Source organism: Nannospalax galili, unplaced genomic scaffold (genome assembly GCF_000622305.1).
Source record: "Nannospalax galili isolate Female #2095 unplaced genomic scaffold, S.galili_v1.0 scaffold1909, whole genome shotgun sequence".
NCBI lineage: Eukaryota > Metazoa > Chordata > Mammalia > Rodentia > Spalacidae > Nannospalax > Nannospalax galili.
This window is the reverse complement of record NW_008358834.1, coordinates 355835-371365: the sequence shown is the minus strand read 5'-3', so window position 1 is coordinate 371365 and position 15531 is coordinate 355835. Positions and strand designations below refer to the sequence as shown.

Genomic DNA, 15531 nt, shown 5'->3' with positions numbered 1-15531 from the left:
AGTGGCTCCTCTGGCAGGACCGCCAGGACCTTGGGTCTAAATAGGACCTGGACAGTAAGGAGGTGATTTACAGGTTTAGCCTTCCCCTGGAGTCCATTAGTCACAGGGTATGGGAAGGCAGGAAGGCAGCTCTGATCACAGCAGCTTATCCCTTGGTCCAGAGAAGCTGAGCAGAACCAGTGAGCACCTTCCTGCCTGGATGGAAGCAGGAGTATGACCTCAGAGGAGGAACACTTGAGTAGACGACTCACCTATCATGCCCAAGAAGCAAGCCAGTTCAAGGACAGTGGGAGCTCCAGACCTTCCTAAGACCCAGAGATACTTGGGAACTAATTCCAGCCCTAAGAATTTCTGATAGGCCCCTAAGAAAGTTCCAGTTTCCTTATCTATAGACTCAGTCTGGGGAAATTGTGCTAAGGGTTCCTGCAAAGGACCACAAAGGGCAGCCCAAATTGGCAGATTCAATTACGTTTCTCTGCCCCATCCCTCTCCCTACCCTCACCTAAGAGATTAAAAGCATTAAAGTACCTCAAGAAGTGAATGTGCCTCACAATTACAAAGCACTATAGAATCCACTTCTTATCTGAGTGTCACCTATGAGATCACCTCATGCTCTGGGCTGGGAGGATGACCAGCTCAAAGGGGTTTTGAGATGATCTACCTAATATGATTGAGGAGGAGAAACAAAGCCAGAGGGTTTACATGCACAAAAAAGAAGAAAATGCCACAGAGTGTGTCCTTCTCACTTTTTAGGTAAGAAGAAAGGTGAACCAGGAAGACAGAAATGATTAAGGTTCACATCCCCCTAAGAGGCACAGTAGGAGCTCTGTCCACTTGAGTGACACAGCCAGGAACAGGACAGGGCAGTGACCAGAAGACACTTCACAGAAAGGCAAGGTATTACATTTCTGAAAGAACCAGGCCAGGTGAGCCTGTCCTGTGGGCAGGAGCTGCCTGGAACTCAGCAGTTATGAGGTAGTGTTAGAGCACACAGAAATGCCCAGGGATGCTCAATGGGGACAGGTGCAGCTGGCACACATGATGGAGGATGTGCAGGCTCCTACTTTTGCTGGACTAAGCAGCTGGGCATAGGCAGGGATAGGGAGGCACAGGGCTGGGTCAGCCTGAGATACAAAATAGAAGGGAGGAGGAAGAGGGGGAGGAGGAAGGGGAGGAGGAGGAACTTGGTAAAAGGAGCTAAATAAATGAGCAAAGGGCCCATATCTGAAAACTGACAGGGAGAGTCAGTCAATGAGGGAAGGAGGGAAAGAGGGAGGAAGAAGGGACAGAGACAGGGAGGGAGGGAGGAAAGAGACCAAAATGATGCATCATAAAATGCTAGCAGGGATTTTCCACTAGGATGTGGAAGTTATTGGTGATTTTTCTTTGGTGTCATCTCCACGTTTTTCTTTCCAAATTATCAAGGATAATCATGGATGATTTCAGTAACTACAGGGAGGAAATGCAAAAGACTGTCTCCCTCTGTCCTGAAAATAACAACACAGATGCAAAGGAAGAGCGGCTGTAGAGAGTTAGGATGCCACGAGAGGGTGGATGATCAGAGGGGAGGGGGCAAGAGGGGAGGTTGTGAGGTCAGAGAAAATGATGGCCAGGCTTCTCAGCATCTTGAGCATCTGCCTCATTTGTGGGGTATGTGTCTGCTCAAAGGGATTCCCTACCATGTTGGATGCTCTTGGATTGAGAAATCCTGCAGAGCAGCTTCAGGGGGTTGGGCATTGCATTTGCCACCTTCCCTGGCCTCCCTCCCACCTCCACCTCCAGACTCACTTAGGGACATGTAAGTGGAGAGACCTGGGATCCTCAGTTCCAGATGGGCAGCTTCAGAGAAGGTGGTAGTGGGCTTAGTTTGTGGATGAGGGTCTTAAGGGAGGTAATAGAAAACAGAGGAGCAGGGAGGGCCCTTGTAGTCACACAGCTGGCAGCCAGGCCAGTGGTAGTAGTAAGTGACTTGTTAGTACAGGAAAGAGCTAAGGCATCTTTATTATTTCTTCCCATGGTGCATAGTGATTCTGCAGACCTTCATTCTCCACTACAACAGAGGTAGAACAAAGACAAGACCTTCAGAAATAGAAAGCAGCAAGGCAGTACTGGAGGGGCTTGGGGGAGACTAGACATGGCACCCAGAAGCAGGGCTCAGGAAGCGGTAGCAACAACAAGGATGTTCTTGTAGCTCTTGATCTCCTTAACTTCATTGCTGCTGATGAGGACTTGTAGCTGGTGGGGCCCAGCTTTGATGGGGGAGAGCTCCAGTTGAATTCGGATTGTTTGTCCAGCCATCAGAGTCCCAAGGCTGAAAGTCAAAAGCAGCCTGTTGTGGCCTGGGGGAGTGACTGCTTGGGTGGGCAATGGGGTAGGAAAACTCATTTAATGGGTAAGCACCTCCCACTCCCCCAGTACCACCAAACCCCAGCTTTCCTGAGGTTGGGAAAGTAGGGGCCAGAAAGTGGTATCTGGAGATTGAGGAGGGTCCTATGGTCCCATGAGGCACGGCATCTCAGAGACCAGCACAAGAGGCAGATTGTCAAAAGGGCAGAGAGTGGCATTACTTACTCTTTGGTTATCTGTCCATTGATGAGGCCACTTCCCTCCAGCACCATGGTACAGTTACTCAGGGCCACTGTTAGTGTGTTGGTGAAGGTGATGTGGACACTCAGGACCTTGCCCATCTCAGCCCTTTCAAACACCTGTATAAAGATTAGACAGAGGTGCCCTGGGACCCTGATTTCACTTCTGCACCCCATTCAGGAAATTTACATTCTTATGATCATCAGGGACTACTTTAGGTACTGCCATTGGGAGAGGAAGATGTAAAATGAGAATAGCTAAGACTAACACATATGTTCACCTGTTCTAGAAGGTTAGAACACTTCAGGAAGATACCATCAATTAGGAATGGATAGAGAAGTGAAACCTGTTCCCCACCCCACTCTCTAGTTCAAGTTGTCTACTAGATGTCAAAGTACCAGCTCTGAAGCATTACTGGTACCTAGCATGTATTAGGTAGGATTGTCAAGGACAAATCCAGCCAGACATGATTGATTAGTAGTGTCTGACCCAGGCATGGGACCAGGAATTAGTGTCATATATGCCACCCATGTGCCATCAGTTATATCATTTCACCCTTTCACTCCATCAATAAAGAAATGATAAGGCCAAGATCCCATGATGTGTTGCTGGCAGAATTCAGACCTAGCCTAGGGGGTCTTAGACCTTAGCCCAGGATCTCTCCCCCGTCCTGTTCTGTTTTCTCAGACATCAGCAGGATGCACTGTTTTTTTTCCAGGTGTGTTCAGTATTTCACTTCTGAGGTCTGTGTCATGGGGCAGCTCAGCCTTGGCCAGTGATGGGAGGCAGGGATTCCATCCCCACTTCTGGAGCCTAGGATAGTGTCGGCCAAATGATGTATATCAGTAAATGAGTACTAAACTCAAATGAGTTCTGATCACTCAGATCACATGGAGAGCTTTTCTAGCTTGGCTAGAGAATCAAAGAGGAGAAAGAGCATACCCTAACTTCCCTGGAATTCAACAAAAGAACCAAGTCTCTAATGATGGTGTCAAAGCCAAATAGGTGAAACTAAATTTGGAATCGAGCACAATGATTCAAATTATCCCTATGTCCCGCAGCCATTGAGACCAATCTACAGCTTACTTGGCATGAGCTGTGCTGTACTTGGCTCCTACTACAACCAGGGCTCTGCTCTGGGTAACAAGCAGGGCCATTGCCTCCGTACCAAGCTTGTGTCTGCACTTGCAACTCTGCCCACTGTTTGCTCCACACAGAGGCCACCCAGCATTACCTGGCCTGACAACCCCACAGCAGACCCAGGTGAAAACTACAAGTGGGCTACTTATGATCCAATTTTGATCTACCCGGTTTTCCTACTGGCTAAAGTCTGGGCATGCTGCTAACCAAGTCACTAGGTACAGGACCAGGCTTGAAGTACACAGTTGGCAAGTCTTTGGGAGAGAAAGGGAGGGTGGGGAAAGGATGCTTTGGGGAAAGAAAACCGGTGACAGGAGAAGGGGAACACAGTCGCTCTCTTCTGTGAACCTTTCCCTCATCTTAATTCTTTCTCATGTTAGAGCCACACCAACCACTCTGGCATTGGAACTTGAAACCAGGTTTGCTTCATGGTTTTCCTTTTGCTTGTCACCCTCCACCTTACTCAGCAGTCACCCTTTGAACTTGACCTCCTTGTCTGTCTTAAACCTGTCTCCTCCTCCCTATGTCCCAGAAATTACCCTTTTTTCCTCTTTACCTTTGCAAAGTGATTTTTCCTTATTTAACATGTCTCCATGCTAACATGCCATCAGCCATTTTCTACACAGTGTCTTCCTCTGCATCCCCTGCATATTGTGGCCCTGAGGTGCTCTCATACCCCACCTTTCATTTTGTGAGGAACACTAGAGGCCCCTCTAGAGACTGCTGCTGCTCAGCCTTTTGGCTAAGATCAAGAATAAAACCCCAGAGACCACACTACACTGTGCTAAGCTCATCCATTTGCTGTCTAAGGCAGGGCAAGATGTTGCTCACTGCTGTACCCCCAGCCATGTGTAGCATCAGAGAATCTCTGGGCCCTCATCTCTGTCCAGAGACCTCACCTCAATAGATAAGCAGGGAGGCTCCAGAGAGAAATCTTTTAGGACCAGAATGGACCTCCCTGTCTCTTCAACTTCAGCAATGCCAGACACACGGATCAGCTTTTCATCTGTCAAATTGTTTCTGTAATTGCTGTAGGGCAGGAGGAGTGGACGCTGTATCTCTAAGCACAGGCAAAAAATAAAAAATAAAGAATAAAAAATAAAAAATAAATCACCTTGAGTCCAGGGGATGTGTCAGAGAGGAAGATTGCCCCCAGAGATCACTGTTGTCTGACCTGATAGGAGGGGCCCACAGGAATAGCACTGGCATTCAATAGCCCAGTAGCAGCCTCACTGCCTGGGATACGTGTGTTTTAGGGGAAGGATTCTCAGTGATTTGGCTGGACCAGTCCAGTCTTATTCACAAACCCAAAGTTCCCCTCCTATAGGTACCTGCTCAGGTCTGCCTCATACTCACCCTTCCCCAAATCCAGGTTCAAGTGTACCAAATGTCTCCAAAGGGGCTTCCGGGTGCTGCCTCCATGCAGCAGGGCCTGTGCACAGAAGCGCACTGTCATTCTGATGGAGCCCTGACCATGTGCTCTGTTTGGCACCCTCTGAACATGTAGCATGAGCAGTAGGTCCTGGCCCCACATGGGTGTCCTGGCCAGGTGAAGCTGAAGCTGCACTGGCTGATCCTTAAAGCTCTCAGATCCTAGGAGATCCAGGAGGGGTGAAGAGGCCCTTCTTGTTTCTAGCATTTTCTTGGAAGCCTTCATGAATATAGACCGCTCCTCAGGGGACCCTGGAAGAATAAATCCATGTAGAACAAAGACATCAGTGGGGAAGGGGTGTGGAAGGCCAATAACCTTCTTGGGAAAACAAATAACTAAACATCCAGAAGCTTAGAGCAATGATATATAGTGAACAGCAGGGCAGGTAGGCATGCACTATCATGGCTGGAGATGGGACTGGTGCTGCCTTGGGATTGGCTTCAACCCCTTGCTTGCTACATCACAGTCTCTTCATCTCTCAGTGCCCAATTCTGTCATAGGACACCCAGGGGTGACAGTGGCTTGCCTCAGAGTTACTGAAAACTTGAGTCATATGAATTGCTCAGTTAAGCACTCAGCACGGCTCTCTGCCACCAATTTGCTACCATCTCAAAACCAGAGGCTTCTGGTCCCTGCCTGCATCCTCTCTCCTAAAAATACATATTCAAACCTTTTAAATAGAACTTCCTGTCATTCCCTTGGGGATAGCTCAGCATCCAGGCTTAACTCTAACTTACTCCAAACTGCAGACTCCTCTAGAGCAGTTACCATGCTCCCAGTGTGCTCTACATACTTGCTCACTTAACCCTCTGAGATAGTGTTATCCCATTTTACTGATAAGGAAGTGGAGGCATGGGAAGACAGTCCAGGCTTACCCACCTATAGCATGGCAAAGCCTTGCTTAGTTCTCAGGTGGCCAGAGTCCACCGAAGCTCTCCATGGGGATGTCAGCTCCCTTCTACAGGCCCAGAGCCCTCTCCCTTCTGAGTGTCCATCTCTCCCCTTACTGCCACCCCTACTGTGGTGGACATAAAGAAACAGTAGTGTGACCCTGGGAGAGTTACTAGATAAAATACAGGACCTCCAATTAAATTTTAACAAGATAAGCCACAGTAACTTTTATTGCATGCAATATTTGGAACACTACTATACTAAAATCTATACCCAGTTAATTTGCATTTCAGACAAATAATGAATTCTTTTTAACATGAAGATGTCACACACAGGGCTGGTGAGATGGCTCAGTGGATAAGGCACCTACAGCCAAGCCTGAGGACTTGAGTTTGAGCCTCAGGACCCACATAATGGAAGGAAAAAACTAACTCCTGTGAGTTAGCCTTGGATCGCCACACATACACTGTGGCATGTGCACACATACACACACATACACACAAAATGAATAAATATAACAGAAAAAAATTAAAGATATCACATATACCATTTGGGATATATGTTTGCTTTTCTGAATCTATCTGGAATTCAAATTTAACCAGGTACCTTATATCTTTATTTGCTAAGACTGAGCAAATCTATCCTAAAGCCAAATGCCCAGGATCCAGGAAAGTCCCCTGGCAGTTTGTCCTAAAGAGAAGGTAGAGATGGTTTCACCTGTGGCCTGCCAGTGGTTACCCCTACTCCCCTCCCCAAAACCCGAGGCCCAGGCACCTTCTAGGTACTTGTAGGAGTTGGTGATGTCCAGGCGCTCATCTGACCCTACCATCTTGGTGCTGATCTCCTTCCCGATTGAATTGGTGTTATGGGCTAAGATTTCCTGGGCTTGACCATTCTCAAAGAGCCAAATGACTTCATCAGCATTCACCTCAGCATACACAAAATGGGTATCATAGGGCAGATGGACATCCCCTTCCCTGATGGCCTTCACTGAGGCAGGGCCACAGCAGAACAGCCCTGTGGAGGTAACAGGAATTGTGGGACATGGCTGCTCACATATGAGGTAAGGCAACTGGCTGTGATTATGGGAGGTGGTGAGAAAGATAGGCAGTAGCAATAATGCCCCTCACCCCAGGGCTTGTTTCCTCCAGTTTACCAAGCACATTTCTGTGTACTAATTTATCTGATCCTCAGTCACCCTGTGAAGTGTCTGTTGTCATTACCATCTTCCCCACATTACAGGTCAAGAAAGAACAGGGCAGTCTACTGGAGCATCCAGGTGAGCCCACTGTCAATGACAAAGTTATACCCAGATCTGACACTATCTCAGCTACAGCACTGGAAAAGGGGTAAAATGAGAGAATGCTCTCCTCTGGCTTCTGCTATGTGGCACTTGGCCTCCCATGGAGCCTGGCCCCTGCCACCATGGTCCTCTCTCACCACTGCTGTTTTGCTGAGGAGTGGGGTCAAGAACTTGCCACCCATTGTATCCTGGTGGAAGGTCTTTCCGGATCATCCAGCACTCATTCCAGACATGGAAGTTCCTGCAGAAGGGAAGAAGGAGCCAGGACTTGTATTTTCTGAGGATTTTCCAAGCATCAGATACTAGGCAGAGTGATTTATACCATTCGTTGTTTAGTCTTCTATTTTCCTTTACTTTTTTATAGAAAGTAATTATAAGCTTAAAGAGAGAAATCAGGGAAATAATCCCATTCACAATTGCCTCAAAAAAAAAAAAAAGCCCATAAAATAGCTTGGAATGAACCTAACCAAGGAAATGAAAAACCTCTACAATGAAAACTTTAACACTGAAGAAAGAAATGGAGATGGAAAGACCCGTCATGCTTGTGAATTGGGAAAATTGATACTGTGAAAATTGGCTATACTGCCAAAAGCAATCTATCATCAAAATTTGATGCAGCCACCATCAAAATTCCAATGCCATTCTTCACAGAAATAGAAAAGCACCTTAAAATTCATATGGAACAACAAAAGACCACAATCCTGAGCAAAAAGAATAATGCCAAAGACATCATCAATCCTGATTTCAAGTTATACTACAGAGCCATAGTAATAAAATCAGCATGGTTATTAGTGCAAAAGCAGATACATGGATCAGTGGAATACAACAGAAAACCCAAATATAAATGCAAAAGGCTATAGCCAAAGACAATTTTTGACAAAGATGCCCAAAAAATATACAACAAAGTTAAGACAGTTTCTTCAAGACTGGATAGATGACTCAGTGGTTAAGAGTACAAATTGCTCTTGCAGAGGACCCAAATTTGGTTTGGGTCCACAACTACCTATAACTCCAGCTCCTGGGGATCTGATGCCCTTTTCTGGCTTTCATGAGCACCACACTCATATGCACAAATCAATATACAGGTACACACACAAACACACATAATTAAAAATTAAATTTTTAAATGAAAAGATAGCTTCTTTAACAAATGGTGCTGAGAAGATAGCTTTAGTTGTTAACTTGACACACCTGGGTAGAGGGAGCCTCAACTGGGGAATTGCCTCCTTTGGACTGACCTGTAGCCATGTCTGTGGGGTATTTTCTTGATTGTTGAGTGATGTTGAAGGGCCCAGCCCACTCTGGGTGGTACCACCCGTGGGCAGGTTGTTCTGTATTGTATAAGAAAGCAGACTGAGCATGGGCCAGGAAACCAAGCCAGTAAGCAGCGTTCCTTCATGGTCTGTGCTTCAGCTCCTGCCTCCAGGTTTCTGCCCTGAGTTTCTACTTTGGGCTCCCTCAGTGATGAACTATGACCCGGGAGATATGAGCTAAATAAACCCTTTCCTCCCTAAGTTGGTATTGGTTGAAGTGTTTTGTCACGGCAATTGAGGGCAAACTAGAACACTAGATAGTCACATGTAGAAAAATGAAAATAGATCCTTATTTCTCACACTGCAAAAAAAAAAAATCAACTCCAAGTTAGGAACAATAATCCCAGCACTGGGAGTTGGGGAGGCAGAGGCACTCAGATCTCTGTGAGATTGAGGCCAGTCTGGTCTTCATAGAGAATTCCACAGCAGCTGGGGCTACAGGGAGACTGACTCAGAAAGAAAAAAAAAATTAACTCCAAGTAGATCAAAGACCTTAATGGAAATCCTGAAACTATTAGAGGAAAAACACTTTGAGATATAAGAAAAGATTTTGTGAATAGGATTCCAGTCACTCAGGAAATGAAACAAACTGACAAATGGGGCCTTATAAAATTTAAAAGCTTCTGCACAGCAAAGGAAATGGTTAATTGAATGAAGAAACAGCTTACAGAATGGGAGAAAATCTTTGCTAGCTTGACACCTTATAGAGAATTAGCATCTAAAATATATCAAGAAACACCTCCCAAAAACTAAACAAGAAATCAAACAACCCAATGAATAGACGGGCTAATGAAATGAACAGATATTTCTCAAAAGATGAAATATAAATGGCTAATAAACATACAGAAAAATGTTCAGCCTCACTAGCCACAGAGAAATGCAAACGAGATGCTCTCTTCTCTCTCACCCCAGTCAGAATGGCAATCATTAAGAAAACAAAATCAAATGCTGGTGAGGGTATGGACAATAGGGAACTGATGGGGGTGTAGACTAGTCCAGCCACTGTAGCGGTTTCTCAAAAAACTAACAATAGAGCTACCAGATGACCCCACTGTACCACTCCTGGGTATTCGCCAAAGGACTCCAAGTCAGCATATCACAGATACTTCACATCAGTGTTTTCAGCAGCACTATTCACAATAGCTAAGCTATAGGATAGACCTAGATGCCTACAAGCATAGGAAGGGATAAAGAAAATATGGTCTATATGCACAATGGAGTTCTTTTCAGTCATAAAGAACAAAGTTATGTTGTTTACAGGAAAACAGACATGACTGGAGATCAATATATTGAGTTAAGCCAGTCTCAGAAAAACAAATATGTGTTCTCTCATTTGAAGTTCCTAGATTTTAATTTTTGCTTACATTTATTTCTTTTGCGAGTGGACGTGGACATGCCATGACCCACATATGGAGGTCAGAGGACAACTTCAGGAGTTAGTTCTCTCCCTCCACTTTGTGGGTTCTGGGTTCTAACTCAGGTCATCAGGCTTGGTGGCAACTGCCTTTAACCCACTTAGCCATCTTTCCAGCCCTTAGATTTTTTTTTTATAGATGCACTATGACACAAAGAAGTGGGATAGTCTAGGGAACAAAGGGAACCAAGGAGAAAGGGGGAAAGAGGGAGGCCAAAGGTTTAGGCTAAATGTGCCCAACACACAGCATATAGTGCTGTGAAAATGTCCGTATGTAGCACTGTACTGTGTACAATGAAGACACACAATAAAAATGCAAAAAAAAATTCATGAATACCTAACTGTGATGTGCAGTATCACATTCATAGAAATTCTGTGTAAATGAATGAAAAACCAGAAGGCAACAAAAGATAAAAGGAAAAAAATTTAAAATAATTATCAACTTAAAGTTGTAAGAACAGTACTAAGAATTCACCCATTATTAGCATTTGTCTCCATGTCTTCTTTAATATGGCATGGAATGCACAGATTTCCTACAAATAGGACCATGTCTCATATAACCCTGTATAATTAACCAGCGTTAGCACTTAATACAAACTTTTACGATCTAATTTACCATGTGTCAGTTTATCAATTGTCCTATGGATGTCCTTGATGTTCTTTTTCTCTGTACAGAATTCAGTCTAGGATCACAAATGTGATTTAGTTGTGGAGTATCTTTAGTTTCCTTTGACCTTCGATCTGCTCCTCAGCCTTTATTATGCTGATGTTTTGAGAACTATGTTCCTTTCTTTTTTTCCAGAGTGGGCCTTGTTTGTGGCTTGTTATGATTAGATTCAGTTATGCAAACATTTATGTAGACAGACTTCTAAGAATGAGATATGGCCTTCTCAGATAGCCCACTGATTCCTTCCTTCCTTCCTTCCTTCCTTCCTTCCTTCCTTCCTTCCTTCCTTCCTTCCTTCCTTTCCTTCCTTTCCTTCCTTCCATTTTATGTGTATGTTTTGCCTGCATATATGTAAGTGCACCCATGCCGTGCAGTGCCCTCAGAGATCAGAAGATGGTGCTGGATCCCCTGCAACTGGAGTTGGGGATGGTTGTTAGCCTCCATGTGATGCTGGGAACTGAACCTGAGTCCTCTGCAAGAGCAGTCAGTGCTCTTAACTGTTGAGACATCTCTCCAGCCCCTCCTCACACCCCACTAATTCTTGAACTAGAGATGACTCAGGTCCCTTGGAGCTTATCTGTGGATGCCAGGGTGCATATCCCCCCCCGCCCCACCCCTACTCCTGCTCACCTGCATTCTCTCCTTTAGCCCTAACAACCCTGTGAAGTAGACATTATCTGCATTTGACAGAGAAGGAAATTGGAGCTGTAAGGTCCACAGCTGTTTCCCACAAGACTCAAAAACTTCACCTAGAAATCGACTGGAAAAGGAAAAACAGAAAACCAGACTAGAAGTTAACATAAAAGAAAAGAACCAGGCAAAGAGAGTCAAGGTGTAAAAATAAATCCCCACTCCCCAGAGAGGGAGTAAGGCATGAAGAGGCAGAAGCAGAGGAAGTAGCAGAGTAATTCAGGACTAGTAAAAGTCGTGGCTTTGTCTCCTCAGTGGAAACAGAATGGTCACGCAAACACACAAATACTCAGAGAGGGAAAGAATGATGACCTACAGGCCGGTGTGCAGGACTGCAGGACACAGCTATTCAGTTGGCTGAGGTGTACAGAATGTTATAACAGTGTCTTTGATGTCTGAAATAAGTTTAATTTGATGATCTAATTAGTCAGAACAGCCTCCTGGGATGGGGAATTTTTCTCTGAGGGTCAGCAGCTGGGAGATAGTCATGCCTCCCAGGTAGAGTAAATCAGGTCAATTTCATCCCCTTCCTTGGGGCAGAGCAGAGCTGTTAGACAGCACCTCTTACCAGATTTTGTCTGGTTTCTGAGTTGGCAGCATCTCTGCAGTTCGGTCATAGTAGGTATCAATGGTCAAATTCCCATCTGTGTTGTGTGCAGAACGGAAATTGGAAACAACTCGGGTTGGAACACCTAAACATCTCATTACTAAAGAGAAGAAAAAAAGGAATCACTGAGAAAATTTCAAGCAGAATTATTACTTTCCCATTTATAATTTCTAAACTTCAAGATAATGGCATGACTTCTTTATTCCCAAAGCATAGCACTCAATCCAGAACCTTCTCCCATCAACGATGTCCATTCACAAAGAGGAAGAAATCATTGTGGGGTGGAGAGATGGCTCAGCAGTCAAGAGCACTGACCGCTCTTTCAGAGGACCCAGGTTCGATTCCCAGCACCCACATGACAGCTAACAACTATCCATAACTCCAGTTCCAGGGCATCCAATGTCCTCTTCTGACCTCTGCAGATACTGCACGACATGGGTGTACTTACCATACAAGCAATAGACTCATATGCATAAAATAAAAATAAGCAATTATTAACTCAACTTACCATTTAGGAATCTTTCATTTATCAGCATTCCAAGTTAAAAATAAAAAGCCTAAGGGTTGGAGAGATGGCTGCATGTATTAAGAGCACTGGCTGCTCTTGCAGAGGACCAGGGTTCAGTTCCCAGCACCCACATGCTGGCTTGCAATCACCTGTAACTCTAGTTCCAGGGGATCCAATGCCCTCTTCTCGCCTCTACAAGCACTGCACACACATGGTACGCTTACATTACATACGTGCACGCAAACACTCATACACACAAAATAAATATATTTTTTAAAAAAATAAAGAGCTCAAGACATTTGAGCATTAGAAAGAAAATAAATAAATAAAACGTTGGAGCTATGCTGTGGCCAATTTCTAAAGAGAAGCTGTGGTACCTGAGGAAAGTGGCCTAACTTCTCTAGACTAATCCCCTTTTGAGTAAGAAAATGAAGCGTTGGACTCAGTGGCTTTCAGTTCTGAAATTCTGAGTCTGTAATCCTACTTAAAGACAAGAGTTGAGAGAGAAAAAAAGAGAACTAAGAACATAGCTCAGTGATAGAGTGCTTGCCCAGCCATTCCTAGGCTCTGGGTTTACTCCCTAACATTGCAAAATAAACGAATAGATAAATAAGAGAATGCCTATAGAGAAAAGAATATTCATTCCATTTTAGAGATACAGTGGAAGACATCAGAGATGAAACTATGTACCAAGCAAAAACCGTCTTTGATAAGCCAACAGCTCCCTCTTGTGTCCTCTTAAGATGGCGCTTAAAGCTAAGATTTCACAGATGTAGGCACTCAAAGCTGACACAAACCCAGACTTATACACTTACACACACACACACACACACACACACACACAGACCCCCAACATTCTAGAACCAGGTAAAATCACGCCAAAAGTCATATGTGCCTTGGGACGAAGGTCTTCAGCTCTGTCAGTGTGGTGAATTCAGAAAGAGGCCTATTCTACCCACTCTTCTAAGGAGGGGGAGACAGTATCCACTGGGGCTGCTGGGAAGGCCATAATGCTTTAAAAAGGTAAAAGGAGTACTAAGAATGAGAGTTATATTGTTTCAATTCACTGAAGAGCCCCCAAGAGGACCATCTCTCTATAACAGACGGCTCCTGGGCTTTCTACACACCTGCTGCAGTGTGGGAACCAGACCTGGGCTATAGCTGGCCAGCGGCAGCTTGGCAGGCGCAGCCCTTCCCACTCAGTGACCTGTGAGGACAAAAGGGTATGGGGGAGCAAGTCACAGACCTAGTCCTCCTGCATATCCCAGGGTCTGAGGGCTCAAGATAATCTCCATAATACATATCTGGACTGCCAGGGACTTGCCAAGGTAGAACAGGGACCAGAGGCCAGAGTAAGTAAGCTAATATGGTCACGTGATTTGAATACTCAGGTTTCAATTTTTTTTGTCTGAGGCCTTCGACTATGACTACAAAACTATGCTTTCCCTCTGAGAGAGTCAAGAACTCCAACCTGTCCTCATCCTTCTCCATTTGAATTAACCTATTATTTCAGCAAACACTGAGCACAACATTATGACTAGACAGCCCTGTGTGAAGTCTGCTTTACATGGGGGAGACAGGCAGCACCTCAGTATCTTCCAGCTCTTTAACTTTACAGATACTTGGACCAACAACTTGGCATCAAATTGTAAATAATTAAACATACACTCAATTGAATAAAGTGTCCATGCTCCTCAAGGGTAGTTAGCAAGATAGCAAAGCTCTTAATTATGACTTGAGTCTCTCAGAGAAGCCTATGGGGAGTCGGGATATCCCAGACTGTTTACACCTCCAGTTTCCCCACCTATTTGCCCATTGCAGGCTCTGAGCAGGAAGAAGTGTTCTGCCTTGGTTTGGGGACAAATTGCTCTACTCAAGTAGCTCCTTCCCCCTCCCTCCCTCCTTCCCTCCCCGGCTCCGTCCCTCCATCCCTCCTTCCTTCCTTCCTAGACATGATCTCATGTAATCCAAGCTAGCCTCAAACTCCTTAGAATGACCTTGAACTCCTGATCCAACTGCCTCCACCTCTCAAGTGCTGGAATTACAGGCATGTGCCACAACACCCAGCCTGAGTGGCCATTATAACAAGTCTTCAAGGAGACTTCAAAGTAATTACAACCCATCAATCCCTGGAGAATGAATAGTGTGCAGGCCAAGGGCTGGTGTGCACACTGCTCTCTAGCTGTAGGCCTAGGGCAAACTTCAGGCTCTTTGAGAGCCACAGTGAGTGGAGATGATCATGGCCTGATCTGATGGAGAAGTCAGGACGAGTCAGTGATGAGTCATTTTACTTACCGGTGCACATAACAGAGGCAAAGACCCAGCACTGTCCGTACTTCACAGGCTGCCCGCCCCTGGCTGACCACTGCCGCAGGATGGCCACACTGCCATTCCATTCCAGAGGGCTGACACCTTGAGAATAGTCCTCTCCCCAGTTCCCCTGCAGCACGCCACTGTCATCATTGCTGTTGATCTGCAAAGAGCAGACAGGTAGGTTTCTACAATACCCAGGAGGGCCAGGATGTTCTCAGGGCTGGGGCAGGTAGCTTCTGTCCTCACCATGGCACTCACCACCCTGCACACATACACCACGTTGCCCCTCTGAGAATAGTCATCAGACGGATTCTTTAGAAAGTACAGGCTCTTGTTCAGGATCTCAAAACAGATATCAATGATGTCCTCTTCAAACTTGTGAGACATTTCATAGGAGAAACCAGAGAAGAACCAAAATGTTGAGAATCCTGAAACTCAGTCATTAACAGGCTTTTAGGGGATGGTGTGTATAGGGGCAGGGCAGCAGGGCCCAAACACAAGACAAGGTCCTGCATTGGATGAGCTTGTAAATCAAGTTTGAAATGTATTAGATTCCGAACTCTGATAAACTAAACTTTGTGGCTCTGACAGAAAATGCTGAAGAATTCAAAGAATGAGAGAATCCTGTTGGGCTCAGAGATCAGCAAAGGCTTTCGGGCACCATCAC

General features: G+C 45.3%; 1 protein-coding gene across 2 annotated transcripts in view; it reads right to left on the bottom strand.

The window, feature by feature from the left end:
* Nucleotides 1-1983: 1983 nt before the first annotated feature.
* The window catches only part of Tgm7 (transglutaminase 7), a 24268-nt gene continuing 10720 nt past the window's right edge, over nucleotides 1984-15531 (bottom strand). Inside the window, exons 5-13 of one of the 2 annotated variants that reach the window (XM_008822340.3) lie at nucleotides 15111-15239; nucleotides 14847-15024; nucleotides 12005-12143; nucleotides 7490-7593; nucleotides 6824-7066; nucleotides 5083-5409; nucleotides 4626-4786; nucleotides 2572-2705; nucleotides 1984-2311 (exon numbers count right to left, since the gene is read on the bottom strand). In XM_008822340.3, the coding sequence (XP_008820562.1) occupies nucleotides 2155-2311; nucleotides 2572-2705; nucleotides 4626-4786; nucleotides 5083-5409; nucleotides 6824-7066; nucleotides 7490-7593; nucleotides 12005-12143; nucleotides 14847-15024; nucleotides 15111-15239 (1572 nt within the window). In that variant the 3' untranslated portion in view covers nucleotides 1984-2154. The remainder of the gene's footprint in view (nucleotides 2312-2571; nucleotides 2706-4625; nucleotides 4787-5082; nucleotides 5410-6823; nucleotides 7067-7489; nucleotides 7594-12004; nucleotides 12144-14846; nucleotides 15025-15110; nucleotides 15240-15531) is intronic. The other variant, XM_029558254.1, reaches the window with a different exon arrangement.